Source organism: Colletes gigas, unplaced genomic scaffold, assembly GCF_013123115.1.
Source record: "Colletes gigas isolate AHSC1104 unplaced genomic scaffold, ASM1312311v1 Colletes_gigas_Sc00001, whole genome shotgun sequence".
In the NCBI taxonomy this organism is placed as follows: Eukaryota; Metazoa; Arthropoda; class Insecta; order Hymenoptera; family Colletidae; genus Colletes; species Colletes gigas.
This window is the reverse complement of record NW_025106630.1, coordinates 12,249,431-12,269,073: the sequence shown is the minus strand read 5'-3', so window position 1 is coordinate 12,269,073 and position 19,643 is coordinate 12,249,431. Positions and strand designations below refer to the sequence as shown.

General features: G+C 41.1%; 2 protein-coding genes across 13 annotated transcripts; one reads left to right on the top strand and one right to left on the bottom strand.

The window, feature by feature from the left end:
• Positions 1 to 1,259: 1,259 nt before the first annotated feature.
• On the top strand, positions 1,260 to 14,608 carry LOC122401507 (coronin-2B-like). 11 transcript variants are annotated; one of them, XM_043404304.1, is made up of 12 exons: positions 2,323 to 2,433; positions 2,550 to 3,194; positions 3,330 to 3,404; positions 5,998 to 6,207; positions 9,424 to 9,621; positions 10,264 to 10,380; positions 10,575 to 10,889; positions 10,976 to 11,200; positions 11,318 to 11,527; positions 11,669 to 11,786; positions 11,862 to 12,088; positions 12,618 to 14,608. In XM_043404304.1, the coding sequence occupies exons 4-12, from the start codon at positions 6,190 to 6,192 to the stop codon at positions 12,810 to 12,812; spliced, it is 1,623 nt and encodes a 540-aa protein (XP_043260239.1). In that variant the 5' UTR covers positions 2,323 to 2,433; positions 2,550 to 3,194; positions 3,330 to 3,404; positions 5,998 to 6,189; the 3' UTR covers positions 12,813 to 14,608. The 11 variants fall into 11 exon arrangements, with proteins under 11 accessions (XP_043259660.1, XP_043260477.1, XP_043260239.1 ...); XM_043403884.1 differs by having other exon boundaries at positions 3,496 to 6,207; XM_043403970.1 differs by adding an exon at positions 3,496 to 3,585 and having other exon boundaries at positions 2,550 to 3,404.
• LOC122402089 (U-scoloptoxin(05)-Sm1a) lies at positions 14,608 to 19,056 on the bottom strand. 2 transcript variants are annotated; one of them, XM_043404656.1, is made up of 4 exons: positions 18,828 to 19,056; positions 17,965 to 18,120; positions 17,421 to 17,567; positions 14,608 to 17,102 (listed from the first exon to the last, which is right to left on the bottom strand). In XM_043404656.1, exons 1-4 carry the CDS (start codon positions 18,892 to 18,894, stop codon positions 16,891 to 16,893), a joined length of 582 nt encoding a protein of 193 aa, XP_043260591.1. In that variant the 5' UTR covers positions 18,895 to 19,056; the 3' UTR covers positions 14,608 to 16,890. The 2 variants fall into 2 exon arrangements, with proteins under 2 accessions (XP_043260591.1, XP_043260677.1); XM_043404742.1 differs by lacking the exon at positions 17,421 to 17,567.
• Positions 19,057 to 19,643: the final 587 nt, after the last annotated feature.

The window sequence follows — 19,643 nt, the reverse complement described above, 5'->3', positions numbered from 1 at the left end:
TTAGCGTCGACGACCGTTTTTTTTTTTAAATCCCTTTGATTTTTGAAAAGGAAACGGTACACATCTATGTACTTTATTTGGTAGTTTGTGGTCTAGACATTTCGTAGAAATATTTATTAAAGTACAGTCGAGAAACGTACATATAAAATTTGTTACACTCGTCTAATACGTGAAATATTCGATGCTTTGTGTACTTCTTGAAACGTAATCATACATGTTATTCAATGTACATCGTATCTTTTATATGCCGTTCTCGAAACGGGTCATCTTCCATCACTGTGTGTTCACACACTGTTTGAAAATCGATATGTAAATCGGTGTTACACAGACGGAACGGTGAGTGACGTTTGATAGTGTTTACATCAGATTAAATCGATTGCATACAGTACGTTGACCGCAAACTTTAATGCAGTTTCGTCACGCCATTCTCTTTTTTCTCTACAAAACGAATTCATTTTCCATACACTATATTTTAAACCCTTAAAAATTCCATTGATCGGGTCATACGTTATTACGTAGAGCAAATCTTACGAGTGTTAAGACAACTTTCAGTATTAAGGCCTATTCACTTGTTCATGCAAAAGAGCTTTCATTATCGATACCAACTCTCAAGCAGACACCAGACATTAGAACTTACGTGGTTATAAAATAAAATGTTAAAGTAATTGATTTAAGTTGTTTAATTTGAAGGGTGTTTGTCGGTGTCCAGGGGCATGTATCCTTTTTGTTTCTGCCTTGTCACGGCCTTGCTTAGAACGAGGAAAAGCTGAGTAAGAGACTCCATTCGTAGACAACATTGCTATAGTGTGTTTCATGAAACGATAAAGTAGATCGAAAGAAAATCATGTGACTGGCAGGGCCGTCTTGGCAAGAGGGTATTCCCCAAATACGTATAATAAGTATAATGAAATTTTTACTGGTTATTTAGAACGTTGGTCATCTCTGTACGTGAAAACGCAATTGCAGACCTCGAGTTTTTGGCTACCCTGTACTTCGTGCTCATCCCCCTTCACGCGAAACTGGGGAGGAGTAGACCGATACGCGACGCGCAGTTGGCGAACGAAAAAGTCCCGCTTTCTGCTCGCGAGCGAATGAGTTTGTTACTCGGCGGATAGAGCGTGCACCCGTCGGTTCTTGTACGCGCGAGTGAATGCGATTTACGCGGGTTTAAAGCGAATCCGGTTAAACGGAAGCGCGCGATAATCGTTCGATTTGTGGCGGCATTACGAGCGGAGGCACACTATTCGGGGCGGCGTGCTCACCGTGTTTACATGTTGCGCGCACGTCGTCGAATCGATACGTTGTGTACATGTGCGAGCGGGTTCAGTGAGTGGGTTACGAAATCGGTGGACGGTTGGCGTTCGCACGTGGCTATCATCGCTCGCGAAACGTTCTCGTTTTGACGTTAGGTGCGCGAAGGGTTTAAAGAGACTAAATACTTTGGATATCATCGATGAACGATTCGGCAAATAAGAAGAACGAGCAACCGGAGGCAACTTAAGTCGAACGCAACGGGGCCAAAGGTGCGGACAATTTCGGAACGATCAAAAAGCTTCTATGAGACATAACATCGCGAATTGGGAAATGAAACGCTCGATGGAGGCATTTGTAGACGTCAGTGAGTGCTACAAGCCCAGCGGAAAAGTAAGATTTCATTCACCGAGCAATTTTCTCCCTTCGCTTCGCACCAGACGATCGTTTTTTCTTTTCCTTTCTTGCCTCTATCTTTTTTAGACCCATGCGTTACGTTTGATGGGAGTTTGTGTGCTTGGTAGCTTGATTCGCGAAGTAGTGTGTGTCACCTGTTTGTGGCGTTGAAAATAAAAGGTATGTTGCTTATTCATTGCAAGTGTAGACTGTTATTTTATTTCGGTTAAAATTATTAACCGGCATTGTATCGTGTGCCGGTTGCACGTAACTATTAAGGTATGTCGTTAGTCATTGTTTGTGGATCAAGGAGTATTTAAAGCGTTCTACTTTATCGTCGGCTTGATTTAAGGAAATTGGTATTGATTGACGCTTACGATGGGGGACAGCGGTTAGTTCCACTTTTTTAAGGAAGTATTCGTTAGTTTTATAATAATCGATAAACTTAATTCAACGAGATAATTGAAAGACAAAAGAGTCTTTTATAACCGTGATTCTACGTGCATTTATAACAAGAAAACCATTAATCCCCTGTACTCCAAACTTTAGAGATTACATAGAATAGAAACTTCAAGGAATAATGTTTCACTGATTACCATTGAAAAAGTAGAGTACAAAAATAATGAAATCATTCGTCGAGTCATGCAATGCTCGCAATACGAGCGAAACACACGAATTAAATGGAGTACTCGATAATCGAAAGTTTCAATCGGATATCGAATCGAACGAGATTCTCGAAATTTGACTTGACCATCGAATCGAATCGTTTCTCTTCGAACGTAAGAGGTATTTAATTTCAATTTATAATATTTATGGTAAATAAATAAACACGAGTTACAATCTGTTCTCCAAAGTGCTTGTTAATGAACTGTTCCACTAATCCAAACTTTCATCCTTTCCAGGATTTCAATTTCACTCTATTAACAATCACCGCGTATCAGATCGAAAAGTAATTTTTCCTCTCGTCACCGATGCATCTGTACGCTAATTGCATGTGTAAACGCATAGATCGTTAGACTAGATAAATGCACCGGACTCGCGATTCTGGGCTGCTCTCGTGTGTCCCGAGCCGCGATCGTCTCGCGCTCGCAGAAGTCTCTCCCCAGAAGTAGGTACGTAAATTACGCCAGTGACAACACATGCGTTTGTATAAAACGTCACGCTTGTGTATCAAACACGCACGGACTAGCGTGTGCCACGTGATACTCGGCTGGCAGCGGACCCGACTATAAAGCCGTAGCGAGAAGTCAGTGCTAGCTCGGCGACTTTCGCGATCTAACGCGCGCGGCTGGAACTCCGTGATCGGATCGCACTTGCATGGTACTTGTACGCGCAAAGGTGTCTCGGTGAAACTCCATCGCGTGACCACCGTCCGATCCACCGACTATTATAGATTTTATACGAGCTTGGATCGTGCAGACTCGGAGGAACTGTCGTTCGCCACATTTGTACGAATTATCGCACGCGTTACTGAACAAGTTCCATTGTGACGCGGAAGGACTCTTCTTTGCGCTCCCACGAGGCCGACTCGCGACTCGTTCTTCGCTGTACGTAGTCAGAGATGGGCAATAGATAACAAATACCACGTATATCTATTTATTTCGAGCATTCGAAAGCGTTTGATAATGAAAGTGACGGATAAATAGTTTATTCTGAATTTGTTATTCGACATTTTTGTCTAGATAAGAATTTTGTCCACCTCTGTACGTAGCTCGAACTTGGACAAGACGCAGATATACCAAGATTACTTGCCTCTAGTAAGTAAACAGGTATTTATGATATTGAGACAGGTTCTCGTTTATTGGACGATAAAATAAGTTACTTTCAAGAGTTTTGTTGTAATTACAGATATGTATAGTTACGAAAAAGCTACGAGTTATTAATTGCAAAAGGCGTTGAGTGATAGCCTTCAGAAAAACGATAGATGGTTGATTGAAGGTTCGTTGCAACGTTAAGAACAGTAAACACACTTGATGGTAATCAACCCTTGCGCAAAACTATGATCATATAAGTACACACACGTGGTGAGATTAATGCGATCGAACAAGGAAAATTGTACTTTGTAAACACGCGTTACACGGTTCCAGTTAATATTTGTATGCATGCCCTTAATTTTCGGTCGCAATTAAACATTTTATCGGGTTAGGAATATTTTAATTCGAGTTCCTCTTCCGTCCTCATAGTTATTTTCGCCGATTTCGCCTTGACAATCGCCCACAAATTTACCGTGAGATATGTGTCAGGACTGTTCCCAAGGCGTGGGAGTACATTTACATTTTTCTCAACCGAAAACAATGTTCCTTGCGATTTACGCATATAATTTCAAAGCAAATTGTAAGCTTGGAAACGATCGTATTAAAATCACTTTGTTGTCGCAACATACGAGATGTGGATCTAGGTCAGAGGTACACAAAGTCTGGCCAACAGAATAATAAATTCGATTCTTACATTATGCTTATCCAGCCTACGAAATAAAGTCAGCAAAACTTGGTAATAATAATTATTAACAGTTTCGACCGTGCAATAAAAGGGAACAATATTTGCCAAAGAATAATGCCTCTTCTACCGAGTTAATAACTGAAGAGCAACTAGATATGGAAAGAGATTAAAAAACAGAATATAACGAGTATGTAGTTCTTAATTGGAATCGTAATTACAACTTATTCCAATTAAGAATTAACTATAATATTCTGTTTCGTAATCTCTTTCCACCGCTGGATGCTTTTCTGTTATTATATTAATACGTGAGGTATTTATTATTAAAATTCAATAAACAAAATATTGCGATCGTATTAATTTCGCCACGTCTGTATCATGATATCGAATTCATACGTGCGCTATGAAAGACTCGTTGCAACAGTGAGAAAAAAACCCCATGTTCCGCCGAAATTAATTTGGATTCTCGGTTCGGGAATAACAAACGAAGTCGAAACAGTATTCCACGAATAAAAATACGTGCAGGAATAGTACAAAAACAACCGAACGCGTCACGCGATAAGTTCTTTCGTGCTCTTTATGAAATATTCACCGTCTACGTGCACACGTGCAGGTTCAGCGGCCCGGATTCTTTTCTAAACGCGATTAACGCGGAAACATGCGGGCGGAAGAAATTACGTGTCCAACAGAGTCGGACTTCTGCAATGGTCACTCTTTTCACGTACTCTCTACATATTATTCCCTTTCTTTATCGCAAAATATTCGATAGTAATCGGACGGTAGGAATCAATGTCGTGAAAATCGCGAGCCTCGTGATAACGAGACAGTAACATCGATCAACTCGACACCGTTTATCGAACCTACTTGAAACTCGCGATGGACTAATCGCGCGATAACTGTGTCGAACGCCTTCCTCTCGTGATCGAGGCCCAAGGTGTACGCGTGTAAAGTTAACAGAAGAGCATTAGTTCCATCGGGGAACACAGAGACGTCCTTGTCGACATTCCTCAACTCATCCTTCCCCCTTACTCGGCCGCGGATGAAACTGATTTCGATGCGTGACGTAAGCGCGCGTACAATGCGAAAAAAAATCATTCTTACAACGAAACAATTGCCTGTCACGTGGATGGAATACTCGTTTTAAAGAAAAGACCAGCGCTGGCGATAGGTAGAGTTATTAACCGTTTGATCGTGCATCGGGTGGTCGAATAGTCGAAGACGAAATATAATAATTTTTAAGTACGCGTTAGGTAAGCAGAAAAACAAAAATGGAGAACAAATTGGAAGGTCGGCAGACCGCGGCGCGCTTAGTTAGGGGCTAAATAATAGGAACGACACACGGTACAATGCTTTGGTTTGAAAAAGAATTCTGATTTGACGATCGACCCTTTCAACGCGCCACTCTTCCGCATTTACACATCGCTGGATCCTTGTTTCCAGGGGTGTGCGAGTACCCGAGTGCACAATGTTAACCCTAGAGCAGTGGTTCTTAAACCGGGGTCCGCGGCAAAATTATTATTTACCTTTATATACGCGACAATGTAATTTAGACTCTATTTAATTTTCCTTCTACCCCGATCTATCACGAGACCTTTAAGATTTCGAAGTTTCGGATTCAGGTACCGCGCTACCCTATTGTATTCGTTCGACAGGTGGCGGACCCATCCGAGTCCCGTTAGCTAATAACCGTACTATAGATCATCGGTTCTTCTGGCCTCGAGAAGCTTTCCCTTCGATTCGACCACCTGCGCGTTGAAAATCGCTTCTGCAACTTTTCGACACGCTTCGAAACGTACGATGTTTGGGGCGGCGATTTTTCACTTTCGCGAACGAGAGAAAAAAACGATTCGCGGTCGATTCGACCCGATCTCGTAATCTAGCCCGGGCCCTCGTGTTCCCTTTTGTTTCTTTCAGTAAACCGGGAAGCTTGAGCGGCGCGTCTGCCACGAATGGATCGAATCTCGAGATAGTACACTTCCCTCTCTTACACATGCATGGGTCCTGGCTTGTTCGGTTACCACACGTTCCTGTTGCGCACTGGCGATCACCGTCTCTCACCCTTCGACGTGTACCGGCTGCCTCGTCCGAGTACGATCGGTATCAGACATGACCAACGATAAACAGGTGAGTGCTTTCGGTGTATCGTGACTTTTGGACCAGTCGGACAAGTGTTCGCATTATCGACTACACGCACACGCTATTTTAAATCCCTAGAACCCTTTTTTTATAAATTCGTACAGGCTGACCCACTCGAATGTCTTCGACGTCAAATGTACGGTTCGTATAATACATATGCTTTTCCTAAGCGAAGTCAATTCTGTTTTTTTCTTTTTTAAATGGAATTATATATAATGTATCTAATGTTGCAATTTCCTCAACGTCGATGAAGCTACATATTAAACATCCGACGACTGATTACAGACTACTACGTTTATCGGGAACGATAAAATGCTGGAACGTATATTTACGTCGAAACGACGGGCATGCGTTTAATGGCGCGTCGACCACTTTCTTTAACTCGCTGTAATTTGGAAAGTAAGGCAGAACCTTTTTTCTTTTTCTTTTTTTATTTGCGCTATTTACAAGCTAATGGCCGACGCGCGATCAAGAGGCTCTCCCGTAGTGTCCTTTACGAAGAAATTGACGTGTTGCCTTTATTACTTATGTTTGTAAGACGTAAACAGTGACGAACGTGCAATATTGTGGGCTTATCTCGATACCGTCTTCCGCTATCTTTGGTCACTCATTGAGCATTTGTCACGACTATCCTGCAGCTATCAGCCGACTGATAAAACCAATATTCTTATTGCGAAACGCGTCATGTTTTACAATGAAAATCATATTCGTTCGTCGCTATTATTTCGAATAACAAATTGCACACAATACAGCCAATTATACGGCGAAAAACAACGTAAAGAAAGTGTATCCGTTTGCCAACGCAAGGAGTTCACGTGCATTGAAACGTACAAGTGGTCCGAAGAGACTGACACTTGACCGATTTACTCGAGATTCGTGTAATTTTCACGGTTGTCGTCAAAGTCGAATGAACTATGCACCTCGTCTACGTCGTGTACCGTAGTCTACTCGAACCGTACCGAGAGAAAGGCGTCGAAGAAATGGCACGACGAATTTACAATTTTTCCACCCCGAAACTCTCCGCACGATGCACGAGCGACGCACACATTTCCTATCCATTTTCGATTAATTTGCGTTTGCATGACGATATGAATAGTTATCTAAGCGCTGTGTTGACTTTTGTATCATAGTTGGTCCGCGGTAACGCTGAATTGTATAATCTTTAAAATAATTACACGTTTCAGGATTCGCAAAAAAAAAAAATTAAACAAGATACGCGGCGTGGACGTTGTCGAGAGACTCGTTTAATATTACCATATACCCGTGACCCTAATTGCTCTTTGCCTGCCGCGCGACGATTATTAAAGACGATCGATTCGGTTGAATTATTTGATCAGGCTTTGGTATCGATCGACGAAGTCTTCGCGAAGAACGCAACTACGACGAAGAACGATTTCCAATTATAGCGATGATCGTGCGATACAGTCGATCGTTCTCTGATCTCGGATTTCTGTTTAGACGATTTCTTGCTACGACTGACATCATAATCATGCGGTAACACACGGAATCGTTCGGGCTAGCTTGACAAGTTCGATCGTTAGGACTTTTGCAAATTAAATCATTCTACTATTTTAGTGAAATATTAATAATTTCATAATGAATGAAAGATTTAACGGTACGTCACTTTTCATTCTTTCACGGTCGACAGAAATTGGCAGTGAACCGTTAGAAAAGTGCTGTTAAGAGAATCCATTAGATCAGATCGGCGTAGCAGACACGTCGGAAATACAGTCGAAATCATACAAATAAATTGGCTGATTAAAATGATTAAAATAACAAAAAAAATTGGATTCTTTTCCACCTAAGGAAGTGAAACATGTACGTAGCTGTTCCTCAGTAGCCACGCATTACTTGCTTTTACTGCGGTAATTAAATCAATCTTTTTGCTCATTTTACTCTTAAAATCAGTAACGAGTTTCAACACATCCACGGTATAGTCACGCGGTAATTTATGAAAGGGAACAATCGCATGGGAATTAAGCGTAAATAAAAATCGCATTTTGCTCGTCACAGCTGTGATCTCGACTGTGCTTCCAACGTATGTACATATCTCCTACGTTCATCCGATCTAATAGATTCTCTTAACAGCACTTTGCTAACGGTTCACTGCCAATTTTCGTCGACCGTGAAAGAATCGCTTACCAACAATTATAATTACGTGCCCGTAGAAACTATGGAAAGTAACGCAGAGTAGGCACCTACGTACCATTAACCCTTTCGTTTTTAAATTATTCAAATTTCACGAGAAAAAAAAATCGTACACATTGAATTCATGTTTACACGTTTAACTCGTGGTATCTACGGACGAATCAACGAAACGCCCCCACGATTTTTATCCAATAATTGTACGTACGTAACCGCGTACGAACGCGGTGGGAACTAAAGGATCGACCACGCTCGTTGGCGAGCTGGACGAGATTACGGTCATAATTCCACAAACACTAGGCACCGGAACGACGCTCATTTTTCTGTTTTTTTCTTAGTCGTTATTGCGAGAAAAAGTCGTATAATTTGATCTGTCTCGCCGCGCTACGCTGCGCTCGCCGACAAATATATGCATCACGCGCGACTAACTCGAAAGATTTCACATCGTCGTTGATTATACACCTTTCCGCGCAGACGGTAGTCGAACTCCGATACGCCTCGCGTTTTCGCTACGAGAAATCATAGTCGCCAACGTAGAGTCGCGCTCCGCAACGCCGACAATCGCGAAAATTTGATAACACGTATCGACTGTATAAAACGCCGTACTTTCGGTGGTTTCCACGAGACTTTCTTCTTCACGGTTTCTGAACCGGAGAGAGTCTCTCTGTAACCCATTAATATTTTTCGCTCGTCGCGCTGTCTACCCTTCCCCCGATAATCGCACGCAGTCAGCCAAGTTAACGCTACACAATCGCTTTGGACCAACGATCCCTTTGTGCCCCTTTAACGTTAGATTTACGGACGTTAATTGCGTTAATTGGGATACAGGTTCACACTTTTGCATCGAGTTCTGTGCCTTTCAAGTATGGAATCTAAAGTTAATTTTATGGGCTCCGTAAATCTATCGTCAAAGGAGAAAATAGTTTCTAGGTGAAAAGAGTGGGAAGGTCTGTCCCGTTAAAGGTCGCTTCAGCCACGGTACAATAAACGTAACGTCCATCAAGGGTGAAATGGTCGATCGATCGTCGTGGATAATCGTGATAATTTGCACGATTTCAGTCGTGGTTCCGGGGCGTCCGGAGCAGCAAGTTTCGGCACGTTTACGGCGTGCCAGCCAAGAGGGAGAAATGCTACGACAACATCAATATCACCAAGAACCCCCACGATTCGCAGTTCTGCGCCGTGAATCCAAAGTTCCTGGCGGTAGTGACGGAGGTCGCCGGCGGCGGGGCGTTTCTGGTGTTGCTGCTCAATCACGTGAGTTATCTGGACTATCGAATTATCGATTCTGCTATTCTTACGCGTGTTCGCACACGCGCGCGCGAATTACGTCGCTCGATAGCACCCGCGTTGGTAGCGACAGCCATTTTGGACCACGAACGTTAGGAGTTAATTATTTCTTTTCTCAAACAATGGTGGAAAATGGCTTTAAAATGAAACCTTTTACAGCTGTTCCTTTATCTGAAACAGTAGACGGGAGCTCTTGAAAAAGAAACGTACTTTGCGATGGGCAATCTCACTCTGTTCATGGTTATCTGAAATGTACAAAAAATATTTCTTTAGTTCATTCATGATCCAAAATTGCTAATTTTTAGAAAGCTTTAGCCTTATTGAAAAAGATATTCCCTGCTTTTGTTATCAAGAGGGCCTCGAATCGTTCCCCGATTCAGGGCCTCATTGAATCCGGCCTTACGATAGCTTATCAACGTTCGCCAGTTTATCGTGAACCTGGTATCGAATTATACGAGGACATAAATAGGCGCGCTATCGCGTGTTATTGAAAGCGATCGTGCATTAGAAACCGTCGAAACGCGCAGCGATAAGAATGCGCTTTGATATTTGCATGGGCGTTAAGTTCTCTGCAAACATCGATGACACTCGACGCGTATCTGGTTTCAGACTGGCCGATTGGACTTTAATGCGAGCAGAGTGACCGGGCACACTGGCCCGGTGTTGGACATCAAATGGAATCCTTTCAACGACAACGTCATCGCCTCCTGTTCCGACGATTGCACTGTACGATCACGTGTATACTGCTCAAAATAACTAGACTTTACGGTTCGATCGTGCGGACGCAGGAAAAAATCGATAGTCTTTTTCTGTTAAGTTTCTCTTGAAAAGATAATCGGTCGACATTCACTGTTCCGGGTAAAGGTTTTAATAGCGTTCGACTTTTCATTGTTTCCTCTCACCGTTGGCTTCTATTCTAGATAAAACTATGGCATATCCCGAACGGTGGATTGGCTCGAAATTTAACGAACTGGTTGGTGGAGTTGCGAGGTCACAAGCGACGAGTCGGGTGCATAGAATGGCACCCGGTCGCCGAGAACGTGCTCTTCAGCGCTGGCTTCGATCACCTGGTTATCGTGTGGGATATAAACAGGGGGGAAGCCGTCAGTGTGATCGACAGACATCCCGATGTGATCTACAGCATATCTTTGAACCGTGACGGCAGCTTGCTGGCTACAACCTGCAAGGATAAGAAACTGAGAGTCTTCGAACCAAGATCCGGCATCGTCGTCTCTGTACGCATCCATTGGATTATCTTTGCAACGACTTTGCCCGTTGAATTCGTGCATTTACTTAATTTTAACGATTGGTTGTTATTCAGGAAGGGGTCTGTCACGCTGGGACCAAAGCTTGCAAAGTAGTTTTCCTTGGTGCCTCCGGACGTCTCCTCACGACGGGTTTCAGCCGACACTCCGACAGACAGTACGCCATTTGGAGCCAGCACGACTTGTCGGCCCCATTGACGTGCGAGACCATCGACTCCTCCAGCGGAGTCGTGTTTCCGTATTACGATAACGACACCAACATGGTGTACCTCGCGGGAAAGGTAGACGTCCACGTCAAAGATTTACGTCATCTTGTCTGAATCATTTGTGATTTCCTCCTTCGATCATTGCCACATTGTATACAGTTCTCGTATTTTATTCCGTATTTCTTGCTCCAGGGCGACGGCAATATTCGATATTACGAGGTTGTGAACGAGGCGCCTTGGATGCACTACCTCAGTCAGTTCATTTCCGGTAATCCGCAGAGAGGAATGGGCGTGATGCCAAAGAGGGGCATCACCACCTCCACGTGCGAGGTGTTCAGATTTTACAAATTGCACGCGACTCGTGGCATGTGCGAGCCGATATCGATGATAGTCCCGCGAAAGGTGGGTGTTGTTACTTTTCAGTTAACAGGAAAGTCTCGTGTAACAGGTTCGATTATCAAAAATAACGGAGACGTTCTATACCAGAGACTGGCTTTCATTTGAGATATTCGTCACGGCTAATTGAAGACTTTCACTTTCCAGAGCGACCAATTCCAAGAGGACTTGTATCCGGACACCATCGGCACGTGCCCCAGTCTGTCAGCCAGGGACTGGATCAGCGGCATGAACAGCCCGCCGATTTTAATCTCCCTGAAAACCGGTACGACCGTTGAACTTTTCGCCTAATCGTTCGCTCCTTTCCCCCGAATGCACGCGTTATCTGAAATGTCAACAGGGGGCAGCATTACCACGCACAAACCGCACGTGTACAAGCCGCCGCAGCTTCCTCAAGCGACCGACCTGAACAACGAGAAAAAATTCGCGTTCCTGTCCTCGGAAACTGTGCCGGACTACAGGCCGATCGAGTTCCACAACATGTCCGAGAAGAGCCAGAAAACGTCCAGCAACCAGAGCACCAAGTTCCAGCAGCTGCAGCAGAAGTTCGGGAGTGCTGTGTTACAGGTAGAACCAGCAACACTTTGAGGCTTTCACGGTTCTAGTTTTATCGCTCGTCCGCGATAGGGAATGTCTGCCGTGTCAATCACAGCATTAACAACGAACGACTCGTTTAAAAACGGCGCCTAATTAACTCTGAAAAATTTTAACAAACGGTTAATTTTTACCAGCGAACTTGCTACTAAATTTTTGTGTAATAAACTTGCAACTTATGCTTTACAACCGCTACTAAAAAAATTACAAAAATAAGGTCTCACGATAACCTGTGGATGAGAACATAACAATACGTAAATAAAATTATCTCGTGTTTGGTCTCATTTTAATCAGAAAAATATCGCAAACGTGTTGAACAAAATTTTATGCAAAAGGAACGAAGACTAACAAAGTTTTGAATTTTCCCTTTCTACCCCTTTTACTACGTTCGAGCGAGCGGCAAAATGCAAAGACCAACGCGCACTTGAAACTATTTTCTCTCTGCGTACAGATGTAATGCGAAACGATTATTTATTGACTTGTCGTATGGTTGTGTGCGCAGAAGAACATCATCATTGCGCCGCTGAACGATAACGAAGTCTTGGAGACCGTGGACATTTCCAACAACGAGGCTGAACTGAGATTGGCGTACGCTCGTCAAACGGACGAATTAAGACTGGTGCGACGACAGCTCGCCAACAGCCAATTACGCGTGAAAGAGCTGGAGGAGCAGGTTCGCAAGCTTCAGCGTCAGTAAAGATTAATCGGAATCCTTAACGCTCGCTTCGAAAACGATTCATGTATACAGCTTCGCTGCTGCTAGTCGTACAAGTGATATGGTACTTAACGAATAAGTAACGCATACATGTGCACCATCACAAACAATGAGACGCCTAAGCTTTCGAAAACGTTGCGCGAGAAAATGGTGCGTACGAATTCCCGTGGTCGCATTTAAACGTGCAAATTAACTGAGCTCGAACTTTATACACGAAAGAATTCTTAATACACGTACACGGTCTGTCCCAAATGTCGTCGAACTCGGATTTACGTTTATGGAAGCCCTTAAAATATCCCTCGTAGGTCTTTGAGACACGATAGCCCCATAACAAGCCTTCATAAACGAAACGAAATTCGTCGAACAAACTTTATTCTTGTACACGAAGCCTTTTGTGGGCTTGTAGCTATACATATACTAGAAAGGCTGAGCGCTACGACGCTACTTAAAATATAAAACGTTGATGGCTTAGCTTTTTGTTTCGTACCTAAATCAAAACGAAGCGTGAGCGAAGCTTCGTTGAAAGGAATATCAACCCGTACTAACAAACGACGCCGCTAGTACCTTATACGAGAAATATACATATACTTCTATAAAACAAAGTTCGCGCGCTTTTGGGACAAACAATGTATATTTTTTTAGCGTGTCTAGTTCGTATCTACTTCGTTCTATTTACTACCTTTATATGATATTGTACCGTTTTAAGAGCGCAGCAATGGAGCAACAGTAATTTAGTCGACATCCTTCGGAACCGTTCGAAACTGTTCCGCGTAGAGAAGCTGAAAAAGAAAAAACAAATAATTGTGATGTACACTATTGCCTTCACTGTACAGACGATGTTTTGTCTATTATAGAAAGATGTTAGCACTTCTCCGCGATTCTTCTTCGTCAACAATGTTGGTACGTTTCGCTGCTGCGTTGTTCGTGCGATTCTTCTCGGAACAATGGTTGACACACGTGTTGGTACAGTCACTATAGTTTTTCCTTTCCTTCGCATAAAATTGTGTCTGAAAACAACCATTACTCAGCCTGGTATAAAGACGTAAAACTTGGACGAAGTATTAAATGTTCGTTACACGAATAATTGCACCTGTCTGATGCATACGCGTGTTTGTGTCGTATGCGATTCGTTCTATATAGAATCGTCGTATACAGAGTGATAGATAAATGCAGATGTTTAGAAGCTGCGAAGGGGATATTAAGATGCAATAATCGTCGCTTAGAGATACGAAGGAAGCACAAGATATAAGGATTAACGATTAAAGACTCGCGTACAATAAGATATTTCGAAGACGATAATCGCTAAAGTCGATGCATTTACGTAACGTTTATTTCGATCGATTTCCGAAAATTCGTTCATTGATTTACGATATTTGTAATTCTATTTATTACTTCGATCTACTTTTACACGAGTTTGCGATTAATTTAAATTTGAATAGTCAATAATATTATAAATTTCGTTGATGGATGTACATTAATTTATCCGATATTTAATTTTAAACTAGATCGTGTCCTGTATTAGTGTGTAAGACAGAAAATGGTATTCGTCTTGTTAACATTAAGCTGTCTGAACGTCGAGCGTATTAATCACTGTCACGATCACTGCCATTATGCGAGTGGCGATCGAATGTTTATTTCTCGCAAACATGTGGCGGTGATGATATACAGGGTGTTCGACTACCCCTGGAAAAAATTTTAATGGGTGATTCTAGAAGACAAAATAAGACGAAAATCAAAAATACCAATTTGTTGATCGAGGCTTCGTTAAAAAGTTATTAACGTTTAAAGTTCAGCCTGTAGAACGACAATAGCTAGTGGTTCTCACTCACAAAGTTGTAAAGCTGTCGATACGTCACAAAGTATAGTTTTTCATGCTGAGTGAGAACCACTATCGCGCGCAGGTTTCCTATCTACAGGCGCAACTATAAACGTTAATAACTTTTTAACAAACCATCAATCAACAAATTAGTATTCCTGATTTTCGTCATAGTTTGGCCTCAAGAATCCACCATTAAAATTTTTCCCAAGGGCGATTAAACACCCTGTATTTATTGTACACTACGATTAGTTTGAAACATTAGCTTGACATCTTTTATACGATAGAGTGTAGAGTGCAATACGCGCACAGTGTAAATCCTATAATTGAGAACACGGATAGGTATACAGATCCGCGTACAAGGAACAATTAAAAGAACAAACGAATTGCTAAAGAAGAGGACAAAACAGCATTCGATTCGATTCTATTTACATTATAAAATAAACGCCGATTCGTGTGTGTCAAATTATATATCGTCTAGGACCAACAAACGAGAGATTGTTAGTCACGTGAAATTCTATTACCGCTTAATAGTGATCAAATTAAGTAATGGTTTATACACTGTTTATAATATATACATATATGTTTCATACGATATATTTAGCTGTAACTTCGATCAGATAAATATAACAACTTGAGTAAACAATTGTCGCAACTTATACGCGCGACGCGTGCTTCAAATTCATCATTGTCAAACGAAAATGTTAAATACGATTTATCGAACGCTGCTGGTCAAAATTATTGCTCTCTAAAAATTATAAAAAAAAGTTTTACAACAAATACTAGCCTTTTTAAACTAATTACGATATAAATTGTTAGTGGTTGCTAGTGTTAATTTCTCGACTGTAGAATATTTTTTATTATTTTTACATATTCGTTTTGGTCAGCAGTGTATTTGTTTTTAATTGGTGGTTTATAGCTTGAACGGAAATATCTTCCTAAAAGTCACTTAACACAGCCATAAGTGCACAGAGAAATCATTAACCTTTTCGGTGCTAACGTTTACGTTAACGCTATAGCGTTCACCGATCGACAGAGCACTTATAAGCGACCACACACCCAAACGGGTTAGTTTTACCGATGATATTCAACAATATTTCATCGTTCAATCTTTGAATTCAGATTATTATGAAAGACGATGGGTAGGAAAGAATTATAATGCTATTTCGGTTCTTCGTGGCTGTTTCGAGAACCGAAATTGATGTTACAACAGTTTCCAATCCCTGCTTGCAAGCGATACACGTTTTGCACCGTGTGAAGCTTTCCGTGCTTACGATAGATTTCGCTTAATTGTTTACGAGAGTGAACGCCGTATCAAAGAATGCTATCCTATAAACTGTTCACTATATAAACGGATATATATACCAAAGAGCGTTAACGTGCAAGTACCTTACAGATCGTCGTGAAATAATTTGTTATCAGCAGTTGATCGACTATGATATTATATTTATACGCAGAGGAACAAATGTGAGACTAACGGGGATCTCGTTCGTAAATAAAGAACAAATCATTCAGTCCCATTTGTGTTCGTTTTATGGTCCATACAGAAGGTACACGTTTTTCTTAATTTTTATTTAATTAATCACACGTAAAAATCGCAGCCGGAGCTTATCCATATCTTTCATATACATATATTCTATAGTATAAAAAGAAAACTATCGCGCATAGAGGTGCATACTTTGTACAAAATTATACAAAAGTAATAGATATAAATCTCTGGTAAAATATATTATAAAAAAAAAAAAATAGTAAAAAATAATTCTTTACAAGTACCGCGAGATTAACGATTGTATAAGAAAGGTAACTTATCGTAATTCGGTTCAAGAAACGTGGACGTTACAAAACTTATAAATAACTTAACCGGTTAAACTCTAAGTTCGAAAGTACATCGTCGTGTGATAAAATCAGATTTTGTCCGCGCAAGGTACGATTGTTTTTAACAAATATAAGCGTATATGCAATCGCACGATACGCGAAAAACGATAAATTCATAATGCAGAATAATCGAACTCTGCACGGATCCTTACGAGCTACTGGTTCGTGGAAAAGAAGGCACAATGGCGTTACTCGAACTTGATAATGTTAATCGAGTATAAATTGTTCCCTCGAAGTACATAACGGATTAGTATAGACATTGATTCGCGTTAACGGATCAAGGACGGATTGTTACTTTACAGATTAATTGTGTCGAGATTCGAAAGTTATCTTTGTGATCGCGCTTACGAAATTCGTTCGAACGAGTGTCTACCTCTGGTAGAGTAACTTGTAAGCTACTAATGATACAATCGGTATTATCCACGCGATGCTTGGTCCGGAAGTAGCCGCTGGATTGCATCCATCGCCGGTACAGGTAAAGATGCAGGTTCGATAAGTTAATTTGTCTCCCTGCCGTTTCACGTAATCGCAATAATTCCCCAGATCCAACGCTGAACAGAATCGTTTTGTACCGATCCCACCTATTGTAACATACACAGGAAAAATGTTCTATTCTTCACTTCTATTCTTGAGTTATTTCAACGTAATTGCCACGCATAAGGGGCTGGTCAGAGATGGGCATAATTCTTATCCACAGAAAAATGTAAAACATAAACAACTTTGTTCATTATTATTCGAATAAAATTTTGCCCTTCTCTGAAGCTAGAACACATGCAATCGTGTGATTAAAAAAGCAGTGCGTGCAACTTTGATGTAACTATGCCATCCCATAAATAAAGAGCAACATCTACTTGATGCACACTCGACATCGACAACACTTAAATTCCAAATATAAGAACCTCCGTATAGTCCAACCGATTTGATGCAATGACGTGCATTGTAAACATGACTGCAGTTCGTTGGTATCAAGGAATTTATAACCAATTTGTCGTCTCCGCAGGTCAATTCCTCTTGCGACGTGCATTGATAGCAATCCAGACTCGTGGCTTAATCGATCAAGAAGGCATCGGTTAAAGCAGCTTCGTGTTATTGCACGCGCGTAATACGCTAGTTTCTTTATCGTTAGAGATCGCTTATGATAGCTACACAAGGATTCGTTTAAATGTCGGGTTAATAGCTCGTTTGTCGTTACGAATTAACCCGCCACAACCTCAAGTGCACAATATTAGATGTTATTCGTATATGCAAGCATGATAGAAGCATATCAGGCGCCTAGAAATTAATTTGAATCGAGATGACTCATTATACTTTGACTACTCCTACATGCTTCTACTAGCCGATGCGAAAGGATGACTTCGGGTTAATTTCTACGTGAAGTGTTAAGTTTCCACAACCGATTCCCCCACCCATAACCAGTAACCAGATCTGACGATATTGTTTTACCCTCGAATCGACCCGTGTGCTTCACACAATACTGTGCACCGAAAACAGCATCGCAAGGTTCTGGTTCGATATCGATGTCGCTCGTGAGAAATTCGTTGCATTGGAAGGGATGCGAGTTGTTTGTGCTGATGCACTGATAGCATCGTAGACTGTGAACTAAACGAAAACACCGCGTCAGAAAATTACCAAACGAATAGTAAAAGAATGCAGAAATAAACGATCCACGCGGCCCGAACAAAAAGTAACTAAAAATCAGTTCGGCGCTTAAACTTCCTAAAAACGAAATTTCATGTCCCTGCTGCATGCATTTGAAGGTAGGAAACCATTACAATAAAACGAAATCAAGATTATCTAGAATTATTGTCAACTTTGTTCGACTATTTATCTGAAAAAAATATAACGATAAAATCCTGTAAAATAATGATTCATTATGAATAACGGAAGGAAACCTGTCAAAACAGACACGATAACGTCCGAACATATGATTTGTTATAGCGAAGAACATTTGATTTCTACAAAACAATAATTGACCTAGATTATTGCATTAGCGATCTGTCGTAGACTTTGAATTAATGGTTTTTCTTGTTGCATTATCGTCATACGTTCATATAATTTCATTCGATAGGACAGGGCAATATCACGCCAGAAACTAATAACTTCAAGTTTAGAAATCGACAGGCTCGATTGGCGCTATCGCTAGATCACTGTAAATTCAAGTTTTGCGACTATATTACTCGAAATTTACGTTTCACGTTTAAATTCGATCGCAAGTTTTGATAAAAAATAACGAAAAATTACAAATGCCCCGCCCAAAGGACGCCACGACGATATTCACGTAGTCTAGTTACGTGCATTAACCTTACCAGTTTCGACGAGAAGAAGTAATACCGCGAAAAGTGCGTAGCCCCTCGTGCCGCTGTTGGCGCCCATTTCGAAAGATCTTTTACGTTGTAGGTTACAGATGGAGCACTTTTATCAACGATACCGCGATCTCTGTACACGTTTTCCAAACACTGTCTCCACGAACAAATCACAACATCGCACGGCGATAACCTCTGCTTGAATTTCCAACGTCCGAGACAACAGGCACGACGACGCGAATACGACTAACTAGGCAAGAGAAGAGAAGGGATTACGCATACCACGAACCACGAGTAGCGCCCGAACTATACCGACTCTCCACGAAAACGAACGAATCCGTACGGTGAGATCTATAATCGATACCCGCCAATAATTTTAAATATATGAATTTATTAATGAATAATCTGCAAATATTAAAACGACATCGACATATTAAATTGTCCGTTCAAGTTTCTTATCATATTTGGCCATAAACATTATACTGGTGATAATTCAGTATTACTACTTTATTTTTGATGTTATGTATTATTTAGTTTTTTTCTTTTTTACATAAACAATGTAATATATGATGAAATTTACATGTGTACGGTATATTTATTGTATGTATACACATGAGAATATGAAGAAAGCGAAATACGTGAAACTAAGACTATGATGTAATCTCCCGTAAATTAATACCGATTACACAAGAAGACTTTAATTTTATATCTTTAATTAAAGAAACAAACATACCTTTAACAATGCCACAAACTCCTTAATATATTCTTTTCACGCATTCTAAACACTTTAATCACAATTTTCATGTTCAGTGTACATAA

Bases quoted from the DNA above. Each gene is read 5' to 3' on its own strand.
- LOC122401507 (XM_043403725.1), top strand. From the start codon at position 1,558: ATGAGACATAACATCGCGAATTGGGAAATGAAACGCTCGATGGAGGCA. The intron at 9,622-10,263 runs GTGAGTTATCTG...ATCTGGTTTCAG, and splicing joins TGGTGTTGCTGCTCAATCAC to ACTGGCCGATTGGACTTTAA. The intron at 10,890-10,975 runs GTACGCATCCAT...GTTGTTATTCAG, and splicing joins GATCCGGCATCGTCGTCTCT to GAAGGGGTCTGTCACGCTGG.
- LOC122402089 (XM_043404656.1), bottom strand. From the start codon at position 18,894: ATGGGCGCCAACAGCGGCACGAGGGGCTACGCACTTTTCGCGGTATTA. The intron at 18,121-18,827 runs GTAAGGTTAATG...GTTTTCGTTTAG, and splicing joins ACTTCTTCTCGTCGAAACTG to TTCACAGTCTACGATGCTAT. The intron at 17,568-17,964 runs GTAAAACAATAT...TGATCGATTAAG, and splicing joins GCACACGGGTCGATTCGAGG to CCACGAGTCTGGATTGCTAT.